Source organism: Bos grunniens, chromosome 15, assembly GCF_055505025.1.
Source record: "Bos grunniens cultivar Pamir isolate PY7600 chromosome 15, Bosgru_T2T1.0, whole genome shotgun sequence".
NCBI lineage: Eukaryota > Metazoa > Chordata > Mammalia > Artiodactyla > Bovidae > Bos > Bos grunniens.
In genome coordinates this window covers 43,908,634-43,933,573 of record NC_141179.1, presented here as the reverse complement: position 1 = coordinate 43,933,573, position 24,940 = coordinate 43,908,634, and the positions used below count along the sequence as shown (strand labels likewise).

The 24,940-nt window shown below is 41.8% G+C and overlaps 1 protein-coding gene across 2 annotated transcripts in view; it reads right to left on the bottom strand.

Moving 5' to 3' along the window:
• Positions 1-12,268, bottom strand: part of DENND5A (DENN domain containing 5A) — a 94,239-nt gene extending 81,971 nt beyond the window's left edge. For both annotated transcript variants that reach the window (XM_086340116.1, XM_086340118.1), the window contains exon 1: positions 11,868-12,268. In XM_086340116.1, coding sequence (XP_086196242.1) covers positions 11,868-11,982 — 115 coding nt within the window. In that variant the 5' untranslated portion in view covers positions 11,983-12,268. The remainder of the gene's footprint in view (positions 1-11,867) is intronic.
• Positions 12,269-24,940: the final 12,672 nt, after the last annotated feature.

Below are 24,940 nucleotides of genomic sequence, written 5' to 3'. Positions count from 1 at the left end.
GACCCAGTGTACTTGTGAGTGGGATGATCAGCAGAAGGTAGCATAAAAATGGGTAGAACAAAGCTAACTGGTCCTTAGGAAGATTGATTCAATGACCCTGGCCTCATTAAATTCATCACATTCACTACCAACTGAGCTGAGCAACCAACAGAGCTAGACCAGCAGATCAACAATCCTCCACAAAACACTGAACATACTTCTAGAAGATAAAACTACAAATGCTTAAATATCAACTTTTCAAACAATAAAACTGCACCAAAAAGAATGTTTCACAGTGGGCGTAAAGGATGAATCCTAGATAATTATTTAGCAAAGAAAAGGATTAAAAACCATTTGAACATACAGAATCTTAGAATTAAGCACAACTGGTTAATTTGGCAGGTGATACTTCAAGGTTTTTGTTTTGTTTTTCCCAAGAAGAGACTGTGATCCTAAGTCAACTTGTCAATAGGACTGGTTAAATAACTAAAACTGTACGGATTCACTTAAAAAAAAAAAAAAAAAAGTTCATCCAAACTATTATAAAATTTAGCTCTATTAAAAATTACAAAATAATCACAGTGCAATACAAAACTGGAGAAGGAAATGGCAACCCACTCCAGTACCCTTGCCTGGAGAATCCCAGGAATGGGGGAGCCTGGTGGGCTGCCATCCATGGGGTCGCACAGGGTCTGACACAACTGAAGCAACTTAGCAGCAGCAGCAGCAGCAATACAAAACACCTCTCCTATCAGCATTTTAACTCCAAATCTGCCACTGACCCTTAGCTTTTTGAGTATGGGAAAACAATCATTGCTACTCTTCTACAAACCTCCACATTTTTATTACTCAGCACTTGGAAAAGCTGTGGAAGTCTGACTTATTTAAGTTTTAAAAAGTTAAGTACTATGCCTTATCAGGAAAAAAAAAGCATGGTTACATACAATTCTTTGAAAGCCTGAATAAGCAGGCTTTATCTTTTCATAATTAATACAAATATTTACCAAATACCTACTAGATAAAGCATGGTCTTCTAGCAAAGCTAAGAAATTTGTCTACCTGACTCTAGGACAAGTGAAGTTATAACATGTTTTAATTTGTATAAAGACCTATGGTCTTTATAATCAGGAAAAAATTTTAATGTAATGGTCATTGTCAAATAAAGACTCTGGGGAAAGAAGAAAAGAGACATCTAACATACTCACAATAAAACCTTTGGTTTTCTTCAACAGTATAGCAATAATTAATACCTATCTTCATGACACTGTTAAAAAGCTATTTTACAACTACAAAAAACAAGGGGGAAAAGGACACCAGAGATGACACAACTGAGAAAGGAATTCTTCTGACATTCCTGGAAAAGTAATTCTAATGTAGATTCAAAGTTGTTGTAAATTGGGTTTATCCATGTGGTTTATGATTGTTATTTCTAAATCATTTTCTTCTGTCTTTCTGACTTTAAAAATCCTAAAAGTTTCTTAGTTGCTTTCCATATCCTTTCATTATAAAGAATATGGTAAATCAGAAGTCCAGGGATTCCCTGGTGGTTCAGTGGTAAAGAATCTGTCTGCCAATGCACGGGACACGGGATTGAACCAAGATCGGGGAAGATGCCACATGCTGTGGAGACCAGCTAAGCCCCTGCACTGCAACTATTGAGCCTGTACTCTAGAGCCCGGGAGCCACAACTATGGAGTCCATGTGCCACAACTACTGAAGCCCGTGCACCCGAGAGCCCAAGATCCTCAACACAGAAGCCACTGCAATGAGAAGCCCATGGACTGCAACTAGAGTAGCCCCCCCACTCGCCACAACTGAAGAAAAGCCCTCGCAGCAACAAAGACCCAGCACAACCAAAAATAAACAAAATTATTTTTTAAAAAAAGAAGTCACAGATAGCACCCAACGACAACCAGAAAAAGATGCAAACTGCAGGCTACAGGGAAGGATTTCTGAGGTTAGCAAATGAAAACTTTTTTTTTTTTTCTTTTCAAAGAAAACTAACTTCAGACAAAAAGCATAAAACATCCTGAAACAGACTTACAAAAGAGAGCTTCTTAGAAACAAAGCCCCAATAACTATTTGGTCTTAAAAAAAAAAACATTTCCAGAACTGATAAGAATGGAGAGATAGGAAAAAATATATACATATAAAATACCAACCAGCCACAACAATTCAAAAAACAAGTGACCTGACTCCTCTCCTAACAGAGCTCCTCTACTGCATTGTGGTTTGGGGACTGAATCAAAGAGGCCACACAACAGTTCTGCCAGTCAATGATTAAGTTATTGCTTCAGTCAGTTCAGTTCAGTCACTCAGTTCAGTTCAGTTCAGTCACTCAGTCATATCTGGCTCTTTGAGACCCCATGAATCGCAGCACGCCAGGCCTCCCTGTCCATCACCATCTCCCAGAGTTCATTCAGAACACGTCCATCGAGCCGGTGATGCCATACAGCCATCTCATCCTCTGTCGTCCCCTTCTCCTCCTGCCCCTGATCCCTCCCAGCATCAGAGTCCTCTCCAATGAGTCAACTCTTTGCATGAGGTTGGCCAAAGTACTGGAGTTTCAGCTTTAGCATCATTCCTTCCAAAGAACACCCAGAGCTGATCTCCTTTAGAATGGACTGGTTGGATCTCCTTGCAGTCCAAGGGACTCTCAAGAGTCTTCTCCAACACCACAGTTCAAAAGCATCAATTCTTCAGCGCTCAGCTTTCTTCACAGTCCAACTCTCACATCCATACGTGACCACTGGAAAAACCATAGCCTGACCTAAATCAAATCCCTTATGATTATACAGTGGAAGTGAGAAATAGATTTAAGGGACTAGATCTGATAGATAGAGTGCCTGATGAACTATGGACGGAGGTTCATGACATTGTACAGGGGACAGGGATCAAGACCATCTTCATGGAAAAGAAATGCAAAAAAGTAAAATGGCTGTCTGAGGAGGCCTTACAAATAGCTGTGAAAAGAAGAGAAGTGAAAAGCAAAGGGGAAAAGGAAAGATATAAGCATCTGAATGCAGAGTTCCAAAGAACAGCAAGAAGAGATAAGAAAACCTTCCTCAGCGATCAATGCAAAGAAATAGAGGAAAACAACAGAATGGGAAAGACTAGAGATCTCTTCAAGAAAATTAGAGATACCAAGGGAACATTTCAAGCAAAGATGGGCTCGATGAAGGGCAGAAATGGTATGGACCTAACAGAAGCAGAAGATATTAAGAAGAGGTGGCAAGAATACACAGAAGAACTGTACAAAAAAGATTTTCACGACCCAGATAATCACGATGGTGTGAGCGCTCACCTAGAGCCAGATATCCTGGAATGTGAAGTCAAGTGGGCCTTAGAAAGCATCACTACGAACAAAGCTATTGGAGCTGATAGAACTCCAGTTGAGCTCTTTCAAATCCTGAAAGATGATGCTGTGAAAGTGCTACGCTCAATATGCCAGCAAATTTGGAAAACTCAGCAGTGGCCACAGGACTGGAAAAGGTCAGTTTTCATTCCAATCCCAAAGAAAGGCAATGCCAAAGAATGCTCAAACTACCGCACAATTGCACTCATCTCACATGCTAGTAATGTAATGCTCAAAATTCTCCAAGCCAGGCTTTAGCAATACGTAAACCGTGAACTTCCTGATGTTCAAGCTGGTTTTACAAAAGGCAGAGGAACCAGAGATCAAATTGCCAATATCCGCTGAATCATGGAAAAAGCAAGAGAGTTCCAGAAAAACATCTATTTCTGCTTTATTGACTATGCCAAAGCCTTTGACTGTGTGGATCACAATAAACTGTGGAAAATTCTGAAAGAGATGGGAATACCAGACATGGAACACCAGACTGGTTCCAAATAGGAAAAGGAGTACATCAGTCACTTAGTTGTGTCCAACTCTTTGTGACCCCATGGACTGCAGCACGCCAGGCCTCCCTGTCCATCACCAACTCCCGGAGCTTGCTCAAACTCATGTCCATCGAGTCAGTGATACCATTCAACCACCTCATCCTCTGTCATCCCCTTCTCCTCCTGCCTTTTATCTTTCCCAGCATCAGGGTCTTTTCCTGTGAAGCAGCTCTTCGCATCAGGTGGCCAAAGTATTGGAGTTTCAGCTTCAGCATCAGTCCTTCCAATGAATAGTCAGGACCAATTTCCGTTAGGATGGACTGGTTGGATTTCCTTGCAGTCCAAGGGACTCTCAAGAGTCTTCTCCAACACCACAGTTCCAAAGCATCAGTTCTCAGGAACTCAGCTTGCGTTATAGTCCAACTCTCACATCCATACATGACTACTGGAAAAACCATAGCTTTGACTAGACAGACTTTTGTTGGCAAAGTAATGTCTCTGCTTTTGAATGTGCTGTCCAGGTTGGTCACAGCTTTTCTTCCAAGGAGCAAGCGTCTTTTAATTTCATGGCATCTGTAGTGATTTTGGAGTCCAAGAAAATAAAGTCTGTCACTGTTTCCATGTTTCCCCATCTATTTGCCATGAAGTGATGGGACCAGATGCTATGATCTTAGTTTTCTGAATGTTGAGTTTTAAGCCAACTTTTTCACTCTCCTCTCTCACTTTCATCAAAAGGCTCTTTAGTTCTTTCCTTTCTGCCATAAGGGTGGTATCAACTGCACGTCTGAGGTTATTGGTATTTCTCCCGGCAATTTTGATTCCAGCTTGTGCTTCATCCAGCCCAGCATTTTGCAAGATATACTCTGCATATAAGTTAAGTAAGTAGGGTAACAATATACAGCCTTGACATACTTCTTTCTCAATTTGGAACCAGTCTGTTGTTCCATGCACAGTTCTAACTGTTGCTTCTTGACCTGCATACAGATTTCTCAGGAGGCAGGTAAGGTGGTCTAGTATTAATACTTAAGTCATTTCTTAAGTATTGACAAATCTATCATTTCAAAATAATAATCTCAGGAATTCCTTGATGGTCCAGTGGTAAGGACCCTGTACTTTCACTGCCAAGGCGGGAGGTTTGATCCCTGGTCAAACCCCAGGTAAGATCCTACAAGCCACTTGGCATGGCAAAAAAAAAAGGAGTAATCTCATCAATGGTGAGAAGCAGAAAAAAGACCTGGATTCTAACAGTTCTTTCTAAACTGCTGGGGAACAGTGGACCAAAAAATATATTCTCAAATGGGGCTGAAAACATTAAAAAGTGTTTAAAAACTATTATGTCATTTATAAATATTAATCATTACCATATGTCAAAAGTGGGAGCCGGACTACCTCAGATCTGGCTCTGACAGTTTTTGATTCTATGACCGAGATAAACGAATTCATACTCATATTATGTTTTGCCAACTAGGAGTAGTTTAGAAAACAAGGAATTGGACTCACACTCACAGAGGGATGAAGCTTAATAAGAGGAACCTCCACACATATTCTCCCTGCTCAAGGCCCCTCAGCACTCCATGAAAACATTTTAGATTAATGCAGCTAGGTCAGTCCATTGAGTATATCACAGATGGCCTAGCAAAGTTTTGACCTGAAATGCCCATCACACTAATGAACAAAGCAAACAAATTACTAACCTGGCTTTCTTTAACAGGAAACTATGATAGATCCCATGGATGACAATCAAGCAAATATCCTAAGTGTAATATTTGAAAACTTGATGGTCTAAACAATAGCCACTCTCATCTAACTTCCTGGAGCCATAGCCGACTCCTAGGAAGCACACTGAAAATAGCTTGAGAGCCAGCGCAGGCCCTCATTTTCCACCATGACAGGACTCCAACATCCAGGGTTACATACTCCAAACTAAAATCAGTCATCACAAAACATGTGGAACACAGACATTTAACCACTGCCTCACCTAAAAACTTTTGAGAACTAAATCTAAAAATTTAGTAGCAATAGCCTATGTATTATCAATGAATTCCACAAGAAGACACCAGCTTCCAAAAGGCAAGGCTTTCTCTCTTCGACTAGGTCCTATGCCTATCCAGCAGTAACCTAAAACATGTCAAGTATAGCTCCCCTCCTGTGTACCCAGGTTCCTGGGAGACTTCTAAGACTACCTGACAATAATTCAAACCCAAGGATGGCAATAGGAATTGAGGAGCTGAGTCAAATCCATCTTCCACCAGTCAGCCAAAAAAAAACAAGGATATAAAAAAGGATATAGGACTAGACTTATAAAAGGATACAGGACTGGAAATGGCATTACCAAAGGAGGACCGAGGCTAGAAAAACTTTATCTATAATCTACTATGAAAGGAAGGAAGGGCTAAACAGAGTCTACGAATTTGGTTTAAACACCAGACAGTTACTCAGGATTTCCTCCTAAGAAAAGAGGAGCAGAGCCCTAGTGTTATTAAAGTGAAACCCACTTACCTTCAATGTGATCCTCCCTACCTAAGGGTGTGTGAAGTAGGTGCTCTTCTGTTAAGAACACAGTCTCTCCAACTAAATTTAGCATATAATTCTAAATTGCCTTGGGGCTGTGTAATTGTTTTCTGTGCGTTCCTCTCTCCTCCTGACTTATTTGCTCTACCTTATAAAAGGAAACACATGAACCAACTTAAGAACTCTCCTCCTCCTACCCTTACCCCTGAAAGTATCCACAAATCCCTGAAGTAAGCCATCAGGATTTGAGTTTTGCTTCAGCTAAGAGTCTGAGCTTCAGAAGAATGACCATTTTATAAAGAGAATCTGAGAGAATCTGCCCAGAACTGACCAGACTGGTAGAGGAAAATAAAATCTAAGGTTAGTTCAAACCGACTACCTGTTTGAAACTGGCTCATCAAAGTTTTTATACTCCATCTCTGAGAAGAGATAAGCTTTTTTTTTTTCTTCTAAGTAAAATATCCTTGAGTCATCCAGGAATATGCAAATCAAAACCACACTGTGGTACCACTTCACACCCCTTAGGCCACCCATGATCAAAAAGATAGTAAGTGCTGGTGAGGATACAGAGAGTGTAACCCTCAAACACCACTAGTGGGAATGTAAAATAGTGCAGCTGTTTTAGAAAACAGTCCGCAATTTCTCAAAAGGTTAAACACTGGCCATTAACCCAGCCATTCCACTCCTAGGCATATACCTAAGAGAAATGAAAATATACATACACAAACGTTCACAATACCATTATCTGTAATAAATGAAAAGTATATAAATAACCCAAATGTACATCAACTTATGATAAGCAAAAGGTGGTGTATCTATACAATATCATTCTGCCATAAAAAGAAACAATGTATGGATACATGTTACAACATAGATGAACCTTGAAAACATGCTAAGTGAAAGAAGCCAGTCACAAAAGACCATATATTATATGATTCCATAGTATGAAATGTCCAAAATAGACAAATCCATAAAGATCAAAGATAGATTCAGATCAGATCAGATCAGTCGCTCAGTCGTGTCCGACTCTTTGCGACCCCATGAATCCCAGCACACCAGGCCTCCCTGTCCAACAACCTACGGCCCTCAAACTCTCTTCTTTCTCAAACTCATCAGCACTTGTTTTTACAAAATTATAATTACAATAATAAGAGTACCTTTCATTTTAATAAAAGGTCTAGAAGAATCTATATTAAAATGTTAACTACTATTTTTACAAGAAGAGATTATATCTTTCTTATACTATGGACGTGAATAATGATGTGAACTAGTACTGATTTGGTGATAAAAAAAAATAAAAGGTTTCCCCCCACAAAAAAATAGTAGAATAGTGGGTGTTTACAGCTAGGGTGTTAGGGAGTTGGAAGGATACAGGTAGTAACTGCTAGTGGATATAGGTTTGAAGGGCAAGTGATGAAAATATTCTAAAATTGATTGTAGTAATGATTGTAAAACTCTGTGAATATACTAAAAAACACAGAATTGTGTATTTTAAATAGAAGACATATCTCAATAAAGACATTATTATATATTAGAAAGAGAAAGGTGATGCATACTAAGTGATAAGGCAAATGGAGCAAAATGTTAACACTGAGTCCGGAAAAAGGATGCACTAAAGTTCTTGGTACTGAATGACAACGTTTGGTGTGAAGTTACATCAAAAGAAAAAACTAAAAAAAAAAAAACAAAAAAAAAAACATCTCTTTCTTGTTAATCACACAGTATCCTTGCTTAACATGAAACAGAAACCTGCCCTAGAAAAAAACAATCATATGTCTGCTCCTGCCAAACGTTTTACTGTCTCCCTACCACCCATCAAATTCCTGCAAAGCATACAAAACACCACTCTAAGAGAAGAAAAAAGGATAAAATGTAGCAAGTGAGATAAATATTCCCCAACTTTCTCAGGACCTGTTTCCTCATCAGTAAAAATCAGGTTATATAATCTCTAAGAGTGCTTCCAAGGACTTCTCTGGTGGTCCAGTGGTTATGCATTCGCCATTCAATACTAAAGTCCCACATGCCTTGGAGCAACTAAGCCCATGCACCACAACTACTGAGCCCACGTGCCACAACTAGAGAGTCTGCACAGCACAGCAACAAAAATCTCACATAATGCAATGATGATCCTGCATGCCACAACTAACCTGATGCAGCCAAATAAATACATATTAAAAAAAAAAAAAAAAAGGTGCTTCCATGTTTGACATTCCATGATTCTGTTGTTCTAACTTCACTGCCCAATACAGTTAAGGAGCAGTAAGATCTGTCCAGTCCTCTGGCTTTCCTGGACAGTGAGCCATTTTTTCTCTTTTAATGATGATATTAAAAGATGATTTCAGGGTACTGTCTGTATTCTAAGTAGGTTCATACAGGACACTGGCTAGTATCCCATCTATGTTCCCAAGCCCTCTCTTTAATTCTTGGCAAGACCCACTACTCAGAGCCTAAGAAACTGGAGTAGCAGATTCATGAACCTAGGATACTCATATCTCAATGCTGGGTGCAGGTCAGTGAAAAGGAATATAAGGATTCCAAAGAAAGAAATAGGTTATAAGCATATAGGAAACTTAACTCTAAGACAGAGATAGGGAAAGTTAACTCAAGAGTCCCATATCCTGGTAAACCTGCTGCTGCTGTCACCTGGTGGTGATCATAGAAGAAAAAGCAAAAATGAAGATGTCCAGAACACCCATCTATCAAACAGGTAGAAAGAGAGACTGGAATCTACGACCATCTGCCTCCCCACTTAGAACAGGCCAACAAAATGGGTCAACGTTTCGTAAAATCAAAATCAAAAATGTTCCTTCCAGAATTCCTTATCTCCTTGACAAACTCAAAACCCAAACAAGCAGATACCATTTCTTCCAGTTGGCTAGACCTGTGCTTCACCAACAGATTACCTTTCTTTCCTTCTGCCCAAAGTAATTCCTCAACGAACTCAAAGAGAAACAAAATAAATTTTCATATCTTCTTCAGTTCCTGCACAACAGGTGACTACATAACTTGCCTAAATGCTTAAGTCCACAAGAAAGGGGAAGAGGTGACAGGGAGAAACTTCATATAAAATTAAATGATCAAAGTGTTTTTTTGACAGTGCAAGTTCTATGGTTATTGCTGTAAACAGAAAAGAAGGAATGTTAATCTTTCTCCATAAAGCTAGAAGAATACAGCATCTTTGATCTGTTTGTTCTGGATTCACTTACTAAGAGTATAGAATCTATCTGAAGTTTTGAAGATAACATAGACTCCTCAGTACCTCCCTAGGGAATCTGGGTGCAACTCACAATTTTCTGTAGTTTCCTTTACTATGACATCATCAGTTTGGGAGCTATAAGGCAGAGAGAAAATACACCCTGGAGAGCTTCAACACTGACCCGCATAGAGCTATTTGTATTGTTTTGTTTTCCTTAAAGATTCCCTTTGGGGTCCAGATTCCCCTATGAACCTACCAGAAATGAAATGAAGAAAAAAAAAAATTCCTTCAATCAGTGCTTATTCTAGCAAAGGCCACCTACTGAATAAACAGCCTTGGCATTCCACTACTGCAACCATATTTAAAAAGAAAAATACCCCTCTTTACACATTTTATACATCTCATCCCCCTCTTTATTCTCTCAATAAGCTTTCACAAGGATACAATTTTAGCTTCCTGAAAAGCCAGATAATTAACAGATATTCACTAAAAGAGAACTAACACTTTTGAGAGTCTACTTGATAAGACACTTTTTATTTAAATTCTCTTTTTTAGAGATGAGGACCCCAGCAGTTATATAACTTGGCCTCCAGTCACAGAGATAGTCAATAGCAGAGTGAGAATGTTTAACCCCAAAACCCATGTTCTAACAAATCAAATCATTCCCAATTCGACTCATAAGCTTTATCATCTGCAAATCATTTTCTTTATTTTTGAAAATCAAATAGACACTCAAAAGCACAGCATAAAAATAACACTGGTTTATTTCACCAATTTAAAGTTTCTTTTACTGAGGAGAACTGTATCATTTTAAGTCTTTTTGTCAACATGTTAGTGTTTTCTAAAATCCCAGCCAAGCAATGAAATGCAGTTTATGGTACAAGAGGGGCACTGGATCAAAGTGAGGCAATTTACTGTCCTTCGTGGGCTCATTTTCTTCTCTGAGATCCTTCCAGCTCCAGTACCATGAACTGAATTCCAACAACTATATCTCAAAGTCATAAATTTAACAAATAGGAAACACAGATGAAAAGTTAGCCTCAGATTACAGGAATTCAAAGACCTAAAAAAGAGAACTTAAAACTACCCCAACCAAGTACTAATTGTATTACTGCTTCATGATTTTTTTCTCCACCTGCTATTAATTTGAGGAAGTAGTGTATTTGCTCTGACCTTGTTAAAGGTCATCGATTTATCATTTTTTAAAAAGACAGTCCATTTTGATGCATGCATCTAATTTTTTTTCATAAGAAACACTGAAATTTTTCTGGTTGGTGGGGGGACACACAAAACTTGTCCTGTCATCTCTGAAGCAAAGGAAAATTAGTCAACAGGATATTCGCTTTCAGGAGAAAAACTCTAAACACATCATGACAGAACAGTAAAAAGGAATCTCCCTCATCCAAATCAGGATGATTCAACAAACCTCCACCTACATAAAACCTGCAAACTGGACACTCCAGACGAAAACTTTTCCAAAACCAATGACGGTGCAGTGGTGAATTCGCGGGGACTTTACAACTCTGACACCGGTGCAGTGGAATTCACGGGATTTTACAATTCTGACACTCATGTGCAATTAGTGCCAGATCTGATCTGGGCCTTATCTTCACTTCCCCACCACTTCCCTTTGAAAGATGACTTGAGAAGCATCACTACGCAACCCAGGCTCTCCAAGTAGGCTGCTGCCCTCTTATTCACCGATGACGCTGGTCTCATAAAGGGCATAAATTATTTTCAATTTAAAAAAAAAAACGGCACGGCCCCGGGTTACGAACCCTTTCCAGAACGAAGGGAGTTCTCGCCCTCCTTGGTGTGGCCCAAGTTCACTTTATTACTTCACGTCCCATCAACTCAGGGGGCCTAGCCCAGGGCTGGGTTAGAAATGTTTTGAAGAACTGCGATCACAGGTTTCCTGGGAGGAGGCCAAATAAAACTCACCAAGTTTTTGTTTTCCTTTCTTTTTTAAAGTCTGGGTGGAACTTACTTTCACCAGGAGTGGGATGCCTTCTTCCCTCCCTAACGGGTGTTCGAGAACAAGCTTCCCTTTTATTTTACACTAAGTCAGTCAACCTTCACCGAACTGAGAACACAATCCTTCCCTCAGCCGCGAGGACCTGGCCACAAGAGCGGCGGGGAGCAGGGACCGTTCGGACCCGTTATGGCTCAGGGCCCCTCTGCCCGTTTCCCCTCCTCAGCCCCACGCCCCCTTCCCCGCGCTCGCCCCTCGCCCGTCTCCCGGGACAAAGCCAGGGTGAGGGAGGATTTCTCGGGGGTCGCCGGCGGCCGCGGACGCGGACGCGGACGCGGGGAAGCGGCCCCGGACTCAGCGCTCACTCACCCGACAGCTCGTCCGGCTCCAGCCCGGTCTCGGTGTCCAGCCCGCAGATGACAAAGTAGTCGGCGAAGCGACTGGGCGCCGAGCCCCCTCCGCCGCCGCCGCCGCCGCCGCTCATGGCGCCGGGGCCGAGCCGGGCCGGGCCGTGCGGAGCGTCGAGCCCCCGCACCCGGGCGCCCGCCCGCCCTCAGGCCGCCCCTCCCGCCGCCGCCGCCGCTACCGCGGCTCCGGCCGCCGCCCCCGGCCTTGGCCCGGTCCCCGCGGCCGCCGCGGCTGCCGTGACGGGGCAGGGGGGCACCGGGCCGCCCCGCGCCGCATCCTGGACTCCTTCCCCTCCGCTTCGCGGCCGCTGTCGCCAGCCGAGAGCGCCGCGGCCGGAGCGAGCTCGAAGGGCGGAAAGCGCTGAGGAGAACCCCTACCGCGGCTCCCTCCCGCCTGCGCAGGCGCCGTTGGGGAGGGGGCGGGCTCCTCGCCGAAAGGATGACGTGATGCTCTTCTGGCCTGGCGGGCTGCGGCTTCCAAGGCTGTCGCCGCAGCGCGGCAGGCAACTGCTGGATCGCCCGCATCCGCCACCCCCTCGGGGCTGCGACTCCGTTAGGAAGGGCAGCGGAGGTGCGGGATGAGTGGACGCATCCTTCAGAGCCTGGCCCCTGGCCCATGCTCCGCCCCCACCCCCGCCTCCCACTAAAGGCCCGACGAGCTGTCATGGGAATAGGTTTTAAGATTGAGCTAGGAAGCCCAGCTCATCCTAACTCTAGGAAGCCCACCGGCCTAAACCGCAGATAGCCTTCTCCCCAGCCCCGCTCCCTGACGTCCATGGCTGGCTTTTTCTCTAGTAGAGCTGGTGATGTCTCCTCCTTCGCCAGATGTGAATCAGCCTGCTCTGTATTTACACTTGGCTTATAAATGGGGAAACTGAGGCTCAGAAAGAAGCGAGGCCTTTCCCCAAGGTTACTCTGAAAGACAAAGCCTGGAGTTGAATCCTGAGCTTCTGATCAGTCCCTGCCCTCTCACCCCGATTCCAAGCAGGCCTTTTCCCTTGCACATGGTTGTGCCCTTCTCTCTCCTAGAGCCTCCAGAGGCCCCTGTTACTGCGAGCTCCCCTTCTGCTTCTGACAATTCTCAGTTCCATCCCTAAGCAAGTTCTCCTGAGAGAAGTGGGGGACCAGGAGAGAAACTTGCTTCCTGGTACTTGGATTGGGACCCTCCGATTTGATTTCCCACAGAATCTAAGCAGAAAACAGGAGATCAGAAATCAAGAAGGCAATGTGTATAGTGGTTACTTCTAGTAGGCTCTAGAAACAGTGCTCAGATTTGAAACCTGACTTTATCATTTACTGTGTGACCTTGGGCAGTTTCCAGGTGCCAGCAATCGTGTTTCTTGTGATTACATAAAATGAATGCTCATACGGGTTAAGTGATCAGAATAGTGTCTGGAAGTAGAAGGCACTCAATAAATATTAGAGATTATATTATTATTCCAACAAGAGGTGTGCCTAGGGACTGTTCTGACAGGCTGCTGCTAAAGGCCTGAGAAGGCAGCTGGCTTCCCCAAAGGCTCACCCTGAGTTCTCTCCTGGGTACCTCTCTCAAGTATTGGTTCCTGCGGGCAGGGTGACTTGGAGGTCACAGCCAACATCACTTGGAACCATAGCACCTGATCCTCTTTGTATGTAACCTGCCTGAACCAGTAAGAAAAAAAGTGCAGAAAAGATAGCTTTACAAAGTGCATTGAGGGTGGTGCCTCACCCTGTCTTGCATGCTGGGGACACAGAGACAGGAGAGGAGGCTCAGAGAGCTAAATGGTTACAATGCATGGAAAAGGGGCATCCTTCCAGGATGGGTGATGGTCAGGAAAGGCTTCCAGGAGGAGATATAATCCGACCTGAGTTCCAAAGGACCAAAAGAAATATCTCAAGTGAAACAGGGAGAGAAAGATGTTTCAGATAGCATGTGCAACAACACACAGGGAGTGACAGGTTGAAATGGTTACATAGGAGCAACAAGTTGTAATTCATTTCTCTGGAAGACAGAATTAAAAGATGAAACCAGGGAGAGAGGAGGAACAAAGCAGGAAAGGCTTCAAATGCCAGGCTAAAGAATTTACCCTGTGTCAGAGGAATGGTAAACTGGAGGAGTTTAAGCTGAGGCGTGACAAGATCTGATTTACATCTTAGAATGTTCACTCTGGGAGTCATGTGGAAGAAGAGACTTAAAAAGGCCTTGATTATTCTCAGTTTGAAGTCCAGAAACTTTTTATTCAATGTGTCCAGGGTGATCAGGTGCTAGGAGACCTCTCACACTAACTGAACTCATAAAACAAGTTAGAAACAAAAGACTATATTAATTTGCCCTGGGAAATGTAACTGCTCAGAGGCCCAGAATATTCAACTGTAAAGTGATCTCCTTCCAGTAGGAAATATGTTTGGCAGAGTGATTGCTTCTTCCAGATTCAGAGGAAAACAACAGAGCTGTGTGCTCTTGTTTTAGATTAAATCCTCACTTCCACTCTTGCTAGTTATGTGAGCAGAGGTACATCAGTTAACTTCTCTGAAATGGGAATAATCATTCTTACCCCCACAAGATTGCTTTCAAGATTCTTAATTTTTTTAATGAAGGAAGAAAGGAATTTAAATGTCTGGAACATAATATACTCTTTTCTTCTTAAACCAATGTTTCTTTCTAATATTTATTTATGTATTTGGCTGCACTGGGTCTTAGTCATAGCATACAGGATCTTCGTGACACATAGGCTCAGTAGTTGTGGCTCGGGCTTAGTTGGTCCATGGCATGTGAGATCTTAGTTCCCTGATCAGGGATCTGACCCATGTCCCCTGCATTGCAAGATGGATTCTTAACCACTGGACCACCAGGGAAGTCCTCATAACATACTCTTAATAAGCAGCAACTTGGAGCCCCCATTTCAGCACCAAGGATCTGGGAGAGAGCAAGTCAACATCTGAGGGAAGGTAAATACAGGAAATACTCCTAGACTTCTCTGGTGACTCAGATGGGAAAGCATTCTGCAATGCAGGAGACCTGGGTTCGATCCCTGGGTTGAGAAGATCCCCTGGAGAAGGGCATGGCAACCCACTCCAGTGTTCTTGCCTGGAGAATCCCATGGACGGAGGAGCCTGGTAGGCTGCAGTCTATGGGGTCGCACAGAGTCGGACACGACTGAAGCGACTTAGCTGCAGCAGCAGGAGGTTGGTCATAACTTTCCTTCCAAGGAGTAAGCGTCTTTTAAATTCATGGCTGCAGTCACCATCCACAGTGATTTTGGAGCCCAGAAAAATAAAGTCTGACACTGTTTCCACTGTTTCCCCATCTATTTCCCATGAAGTGATGGGACGGGATGCCATGATCTTCGTTTTCTGAATGTTGAGCTTTAAGCCAACTTTTTCAGTCTCCTCTTTCATCAAGAGGCTTTTTAGTTCCTCTTCGTTTTCTGCCATAAGGGTGGTATCATCTGCATATCTGAGGTTCTTGATATTTCTCCCAGCAATCTTGATTCCAGCTTGTGATAAACTATACTAAAAAAGAATAATAATATTTTTAAAAAGAATGTCTACATGGCGTATAACTGAGTCACTTTGCTGTATAGAAGACATTGGCAGAACATTGTAAATCAACTATATGTCAAAAAAAAAAATTTTTAAAAAGAAGCAAATGAGATTAACTAATTAATTAAAATTTTAAGAAACAAATGAGACTTTTTCTGTCTCTCTTTTTTGCCTTCCACCAGCTAGAAGTAAAGAATTTGGAGGTTCTAAGGAATGGCAAAACAGAAGACAGAGAAACCTGGATCTCTGAATCAACTACATGGAGGAAAGGCTCTCGCTGACCAAGAATACCCCCATAGGACTGTTTGGTGAACAGAAAATAGACTTCAGTTGTGTTAAGCCACTGGTAATGTGTTGTTTTTTGTTATGGCAACCAGCATTACCATCACTCAAGTAGAAGACATTGGGGTGGGGGAAACAGATTACAGAGAGCCTTGTAGGCACATTGTAAACATTTTACCTTTGTCTCTGAATAAAATGAAAAATCACTGGAGATCCACAATGTGGATCACAATAAACTGTGGAAAATTCTTAAAGAGATGGAAATACCAGACCACCTGCCTCCTGATGCATGCAAGTAAAGAAGCAACAGTGAGAACCAGACATGGAACAACAGACTGGTTCCAATTTGGGAAAGGAATACATCAAGGCTGTATATTGTCACCCTGTTTATTTAACTTAAATGCAGAGTACATCATTCGAAATGCTGAGCTGATGACTCACAAGCTGGAATTAAGATTGCCAGGAGAAATATCAACAATCTCAAATATGCAGATGATACCACTCTAATGGCATAAAGTGAAGAGGAAGTAAAGAGCCTCTTGATGAAGGTGAAAGTGGAGAATGAAAAAGCTGGCTTAAAAGTCAACATTCGTAAAACTAAGATCATAGCATCCGGTCCCATCATTTAATGGCAAATAGATGGGGAAACAATTGAAACAGTGATAGACTTTATTTTCTTGGGCTCCAAAATCACTTTTGCTTGTGCTTCCCTGGTGGCTCAGATGGTAAAGAATCTGCCTGCAATGTGGGAGACCTGGGTTCAATCTCTGGGTTAGGAAGATCCCCTGGAGAAGGGAATGGCAACCCACTCCAGTATTCTTGCCTGGAGAATTCCATGGACAGAGGAGCCTAGTGGGCTCTTGTCCATGGGGTAGCAAAGAGTAGGACATGACTGAGCGACTACACTTTCACTTTCCAAAATCACTGTGGATGGTGACTGCAGCCATGAAATTAAAAGATACTTGCTCTTTGGAAGGAAGCTATGACAAATCTAAACAGTGTATTAAAAAGCAGAGACATCACTTTGCTGACAAAGGTATAGTCAAAGCTATAGTTTTCCCAGTAGTCATGTATGAATGTGAGAGTTGGATCATAAAGAAGACTGAGCACCGAAGAACTGATGCTTTGGAATTGTGCTGTTGGAGAGACTCCTGAGAGTCCTTTGGATAGCAAGGAGATCAAACTAGCCAATCCTAAAGGAACTCCACCCTGAATATTCACTGGAAGGACTGATGCTGAAGCTGAAGGTCCAATACTTTGGCCATCTGAGGCGAAGAGCCAATTCATTGGAAGAGGCCTTTATACTGGGAAAGATTGAAGGCATAAGGGGAAGGGGGCGGCAGAGGATGAGATAGTTAGATAGCATCATTTATGCTATTAAATGTATCAATATTGATATCATCAATAGACATGAGTTTGAGCAAATGCCAGGAAATAGTGAGAGACAGAGGAGCTTGGCATGCTGCAGTCCACGAGGTTGCAAAGAGTTGGATACGGCTAGGCCACTGAACAACAAAAGGTACCATTTTAAGCATTTTATATACATTAACTCTGTCTAGAACTTGTCCTGAACTCAAGATTTGTATATCCAACCGATTTCTATCATATAAATCTGAAAGTTGCTAAGAGACATCTCAAAGTTAACATATTCCAAATCAAATTTCTAATTTACACCCATAATACGATGCCCCTTCCATACGCTTTCCCTATCTCAGTAATTGGCAACCTCATGCTTTCAGTTCATTTCAAAAACTTCACACTCGTTCCTCTCTCTCTCTCTTTCCCTCCCTCCTCACACTTATACCACATGCACACAAACACACAGACACACACATATGCACACATACCACATCATATCCATTAGAAAATCTATTGCTTTTGAAAATTTTAACAAAGTAAAGCATAGAAAGTTGTCTACTTTTAACCCTTGTTTGGTTCAGAAAGTTATCAAAGGAAGCTGGAGAAAGAACAGGTTTCTGAAAGTGTGAAACGTCTTGGTTATGTGAATTCCAGAAAATCACTAAGCATGGTTTGAAAAATATTGGGTTAGTCAAAAAGTTTATTTGAGTTTTCAATAACATCTATTGGGAAAATCTGAATGAACATTTTGACCGATCCAACACTTTGTAACTATATCTTATAAGTTACCCATACGTTTAGTTAGTATTGCTGGATAATGATATCAATAGTGGAAAAACTGAGGAAAAACACAAATTCATACTGTATAAAATATAATGATAGCTACGATAATAAATCCATTATTTTTAATATAAAGAAAAAAGTAAGTAATTTTATTAAGTCAGTTTATTTCCCTTTGCTTAATACATAGTCAATAAACATTTCCAAAATATCAGTTTGAAATACACAGGGTTACTTGCCTTATAACTCCCATGGGTGTCAGTTCTTCCCTAGAGAAATGTAGGAATAGCAGAACTAATCTTGCAAGTTTGTACCTTACATAGAAGCACCAAAGTAAAGAGAGGGAAGGAGGATGTGATCCCAATAGATCAGTTCAAGAGCAGAGAAGTGAGCCCCTAGGAATGGTCCACACAGGTCCGCTTACAGACACGAACCTTCCTTCAAAAGCTGGAATGAGGTCATTGGTATATCTTGGATCAACACTAACTGCAAAATTATATATATTTGCATTGCAGTATTATGATTATACAGTGGAAGTGAGAAATAGATTTAAGGGCCTAGATCTGATAGGCAGAGTGCCTGATGAACTATGGAATGAGGTTCGTGACATTGTACAGGAGACAGGGATCAAGACCATCCCCATGGAAAAGAAATGCAAAAAAGCAAAATGGCTGTCTGGGGAGGCCTTACAAATTGCTGTGAAAAGAAGAGAAGCGAAAAGCAAAGGAGAAAAGGAAAGATATAAACATCTGAATGCAGAGTTCCAAAGAATAGCAAGAAGAGATAAGAAAGCCTTCTTCAGCGATCAATGCAAAGAAATAGAGGAAAACAACAGAATGGGAAAGACTAGGGATCTCTTCAAGAAAATCAGAGATACCAAAGGAACATTTCATTTAAAGATGAGCTCGATAAAGGACAGAAATGGTATGGACCTAACAGAAGCAGAAGATATTAAGAAGAGATGGCAAGAATACACAGAAGAACTGTACAAAAAAGATCTTTATGACCCAGATAATCACGATGGTGTGAGCACTCACCTAGAGCCAGACATCCTGGAATGTGAAGTCAAGTGGGCCTTAGAAAGCATCACTACGAACAAAGCTAGTGGAGGTGATGGAATTCCAGTTGAGCTATTCCAAATCCTGAAAGATGATGCTGTGAAAGTGCTGCACTCAATATGCCAGCAAATTTGGAAAACTCAGCAGTGGCCACAGGACTGGAAAAGGTCAGTTTTCATTCCAATCCCAAAGAAAGGCAATGCCAAAGAATGCTCAAACTACCACACAATTGCACTCATCTCACACGCTAGTGAAGTAATGCTCAAAATTCTCCAAGCCAGGCTTCAACAATATGTGAACTGTGAACTTCCTGATGTGCAAGCTGGTTTTAGAAAAGGCAGAGGAACCAGAGATCAAATTGCCAACATCCGCTGGATCATAGAAAAAGCAAGAGAGTTCCAGAAAAACATCTATTTCTGCTTTATTGACTATGCCAAAGCCTTTGACTGTGTGGATCACAATAAACTGTGGAAAATTCTTCAAGAGATGGGAATACCAGACCACCTGATCTGCCTCTTGAGAAATTTATATGCAGGTCAGGAAGCAACAGTTAGAACTGGACATGGAACAACAGACTGGTTCCAAATAGGAAAAGGAGTTCGTCAAGGCTGTATATTGTCACCCTGTTTATTTAACTTATATGCAGAGTACATCATGAGAAACGCTGGACTGGAAGAAACACAAACTGGAATCAAGATTGCTGGGAGAAATATCAATAACCTCAGATATGCAGATGACACCACCCTTATGGCAGAAAGTGAAGAGGAACTCAAAAGCCTCTTGATGAAAGTGAAAGTGGAGAGTGAAAAAGTTGGCTTAAAGCTCAACATTCAGAAAACGAAGATCATGGCATCCGGTCCCACCGCTTCATGGGAAATAGATGGGGAAACAGTGGAAACAGTGTCAGACTTTATTTTTCTGGGCTCCAAAATCACTGTGGATGGTGACTGCAGCCATGAAATTAAAAGACGCTTACTCCTTGGAAGGAAAGTTATGACCAACCTAGATAGCATATTCAAAAGCAGAGACGTTACTTTGCCAACAAAGGTTTGTCTAGTCAAGGCTATGGTTTTTCCTGTGGTCATGTATGGATGTGAGAGTTGGACTGTGAAGAAGGCTGAGCACTGAAGAATTGATGCTTTTGAACTGTGGTGTTGGAGAAGACTCTTGAGAGTCCCTTGGACTGCAAGGAGATCCAACCAGTCCATTCTAAAGGAGATCAGCCCTGGGATTTCTTTGGAAGGAATGATGCTAAAGCTGAAACTCCAGTACTTTGGCCACCTCATGCGAAGAGTTGACTCATTGGAAAAGACTCTGATGCTGGGAGGGATTGGGGGCAGGAGGAGAAGGGGACGACAGAGGATGAGATGGCTGGATGGCGCACTCGATGGACGTGGGTCTGGGTGAACTCCGGGAGTTGGTGATGGACAGGGAGGCCTGGCGTGCTGCGATTCATGGGGTCACAAGGAGTCGGACGCAACTGAGCGACTGATCTGATCTGATCTGATCTGATTGTTTGTAAGAGCAAAACAAGACAAAAGAAAACAAACAAAACCAACTGGAAACAATCTTAATATGCAGCTTTAGGGAACAGGTTAAAGAAACTACAGCTTGTACAAATACTGAAATATGCACCTGTAAAACAAAACAAGAAGAAAGGATAAAAGAAAAGACAAGAAAAAAAGGAGACTCATTAGATACTGATACAGAAAAAAATACAAGTTGCTTTGCTAATGTAAAAAGCAAGGTGCAAAACTGCGTATAGTAGTTAAAACATGGAAGTAACATAAGTGTCTCTCAGTAGGTGACTAGATAAGGAAAATGTGGTATATAGATACAGTGGAATATTATTCAGCTTGAAGAAGGAAGGAAATTTTGACATATGCTACAACACAAGTGAGGCTTGAGGACATCATGCTGAGTGAAATAAGCCAGTCACAAAAAGACAAGTACTGTGTGATTCCACTTATTTAGTACCTAGAAGAGTCAAAGTCATAGACACAGAAAAAGAATGGTGGTTGTCAGGGGCTGAGGCAGGGGGAGAGGAATGAGGAGTTTTTGCTTAATTGGCATAGAGTACCTATTTTGCACATGAAAAGAGTCATGGATGATGATGGTGGTGGCACAACATTATGAATGCACTTAATGCCTTTGAACTGTACACTTAAACATGATTAAAATGATAAATTTTATGTGTATTTTATCACAATTTCTGAAATTAAGAAAAAAATTACACAGTAAAAATAAAATAAAACTTCAAGGTAGACTTCTCTGGTGGTACAGTGGATAGGAATCTGCCTGCCAATGCATGAAACACAGGTTCAATCCCTAGTACAAGAAAATTCCACCTGCTGCGGAGCAACAAAGCCCCTAGAGCACCCAAGCCACAGCTACTGAACCGCTAGGCCTAGAGCCTGTGCTCCGCAGCAAGAGAAGCCACCATAGTGAAAAGCCTGTGCACTCAACAAAGAGTAGCCCCTGCTCGCTGAAACTAGAGAAAGCCCCAGCAAAGCAACGAAGACCTAGAGCAGCCAAAAATAAATAAATAATTTCAAAGTAACGCACAATTCTTCAGTTATTCTGAACTTATTTCTTGGACACTGGTTTTTAAAAATGAAAAGGTAGATATGAGCTAAAGATACAATTAAAATGTGGAAGAAAACAATATACAGGTAGAGGATTAAAAGACACAAAATATTAGGTAGAAAATACGCTGCTGCTGCTGCTGCTGGGTCGCTTCAGTCGTGTCCGACTCTGTGCCACCCCGTAGACAGCAGCCCACCAGGCTCCCCCATCCCTGGGATTCTCCAGGCAAGAACACTGGAGTGGGTTGCCATTTCCTTCTCCAATGCATGAAAGTGAAAAGTGAAAGTGAAGTCGCTCAGTCGTGTCCGACTCCTAGCGACCCCATGGACTGCAGCCTACCAGGCCCTTCCGTTAATGAGGTTTTCCAGGCAAGAGTACTGGAGTGGGGTGCCATTGCCTTCTCCAAGAAAATACTCTACAAGGATATATTGTGCAAGGGAATACAGCTAATATTTAATATAAATATAAATGACATGAGAATGTGAAAAATTGTGAATCACTATATTGTACACTTATAACTTTCATGATTTTTACATTAACTCTTCTTCAAAAAATAAAAATAAATAAAATGTAGAAGAAGCAAACTGACTTATTAAAGAAGAGCTTTGAGAGGAGCTCTAAACAGATCTCTGAAGTCAGACACCCAAGGTTCAAATCTCAGCTTTACCATTTATGAAATCTGTATTTTTAGGTAAATTTCTTAACCTCTCTGAGCCTTAATTTTTTTCATCTGTAAAAGGAAAACAATAATGTTATTTGTCTCATATGTTTGTTGTGTGAATTAAAGTGATACACATAAAAAAGAATGTGTGTGTATTGTGCTATCATCTGTGTAAAAAGAATAAAAGAAATATGTACTTTATTCTTTCTTGTATATGCATATACTATTTTTGGAAGAATAAATAATTTTGTTAAAATGTATTGTTCTAGAAATGGAAACTCACAGGGATCTAGAGGGGAAATATTTCATTATACATTGTTTTTTACTTTTTGACTTTTGAACCATAAGAATGCATTATTTACTCAAAAACAGACAATATTAAAACTTTTAAAAATGCTATCCCCTTCCTCCACTGCCCCCTACTCACACAGCAAGATTAATCCTCTGGAGACATGGCTCTGGTCATGCTACACCCGTCCAGTCAGAATCCTTGGTAGGGCACAAAGTCTTTCTAGTGTGACTGCTAAGGCTTTGTATGATCCAGGCTCAACCCACCCACCTTATTATTCTTCCAGCATCCCCCTTCACACCATCTATCTCCAGTCAAGATTTACTACTCACTACATTCCCAGCAGTCACCCCACTTGGGATGAAGTACCCATAACCAATCCTCATTTGGAAAGCCCAGAGTTAATCACTCATTTGTGGCTCCTCCTCTGTTACCCACCCAGGGTAACAGACCCTTGGACGCTTTAACAGATAGAAGTTGATAAGAAGCCAGATGAGATATTCAGGCAAGGCTTTATTGGGACTCCTGCTGTAGTACAAGGTAATAGGGGCCCTTGCTCACTCCCTAAGGGGAATGAGTTGATCCCTTAAATGGGATGAGGGTAGGGGCAGATCAGTGGGTTGGGCTTGAGGGGTGGCTTGAACCTGCCCACTCCCAGTTCACAGTACAGCATTCAAGAAAGGCCTTCGGGTGAACTCACAGGTGCTCAAAACCCCTCCTCTGCAATGTTCAATGAAGAGTTCACCATGTACAAACTGAAATGAATCCCACTGATTATACAAAAAAATGCAAGCTTCATAATACAGGCTTTCTTCCTTAAAAAAAACGTTATGTATTTGGCTATGCTGGCTTTTAGTTGCAGCACGCAGGATCTTCAATTTTCACTGTGCCCTATCGGGTCTTTAGTTGTGGTCTGTGAACTCTCCGTTGCTGCATGTGGGATCTAGTTCCCTGGACCAGGGATCGAACCTGGATCTCCTGTGTTGGGAGCTCAGAGTCTTAGGCCCTGGACCACCAGGGAAGTCCCAATACAGGCTTTCTTAACACAAGAAAATGCAAACACTGCTGGGTATAGAGTGACAGACTCACAACATCTCAGGCAGTCAGGTCCCTCTGTACACTGATCCATGCCCTGCTGTCCCACCAGCCCCCAGTACTTCATTCATGACCAGCATCAGGCTCCTCATGTCACTTGTTGACGCAAGAGCTCTAAATTGGTTGAAAACCAGATATCACATTTAGCCACTATAACTCACAGCAACCAAGAAGCCCCAAAGAAGAGTCAGCAGCAAGCAGCATCTCCTGCCCCATGGCCTGAGGAGGTATAAAGTTGAGCAACAGGAAGAGCAAATTGCCGATAATGTTCACAATGGTGCAACATTCCCAGAAGTTGTGCATGATCGTGTGCATGTGTTTATCTATGTATGTGTCTGTTTACTTATATGTGAGTGAACATTTGTATACAGAGTTGACCATGTATATATAGGCACTTAAATATTTTAGATGTATCTTCATATTTGCATGCATCAATAATTGTATGTGTGTGTAGTGTGTGAGTATGTGCGTGTGTGTGTGTGTTGTGTATATCTGAGAAGGCTGAACGAGTTGCTAGACCAGATAAGCAGAGGCTCTTGACAAACCTAGGAGTGATTCACTGGTGGTCCCTTCTGTCCCCTTGTCCCTTCTATCCTCCTGGGTTGAGAATCTTTTGAGAGCCTGGGTAAACGTCTAAGTGTTAGTCATTCAGTCGTGTCCAGCTGCAATCCCATAGACTTTAGCCCATGTGTCTCCTCAGCCCATGGAATTCTCCAGGCAAGAATACTGGAGTGGGTAGCCATTCCTTACTCCAGGGGATCTTCCTGACCCAGGGGTCAAACCCGGGTCTCCTGCACTGCGGGCAGATTCTTTACCATCTGAGCCACCAGGAAAGCCTGAGAGTCTGGGTAGATGACCTTATATGTGCTGCATCCCCTGGCTGTGAACACAGCCCCTTACTATTCCCATCAACTCGAGAGCCAAGAGCTTTCTGAGAAAGGCCAGATGGTCTGCTGAGGGGAAGTGAAAGGCCTTTGGACCAGATCCCACGAGGAAGATATATTTAACTGGCTGAGCTCGCAAAGATTTTGGAGGGGGAGGTGGTGAAATTGTTATATATCTTAATTGTGATGGTGGTTACATAATTGTGTATGTTTGTCAAAACTTACAGAATTGTACACCAAAAAAGTGAATTTTACTTTAAATCATATCTTAATTAAAAAATAGGAAAAAGTCTGTACAATTGACAATTGAATAATTTAGTATTTTTTCAGCTATGATCAAAACCAGTGTCACAGTATTAATTTGCTAGTTTATATCAATTTGTCTTTAGTATGGCAGACAAAAAAGAGTAATTACATATAGAAAAATTAATGAAATTTAATTGTTGAAATGATCAAATTTATAATAATGAATTGACAGACTTAAACAGCACAAAACTTTTTAACACATCAAGTATTAAC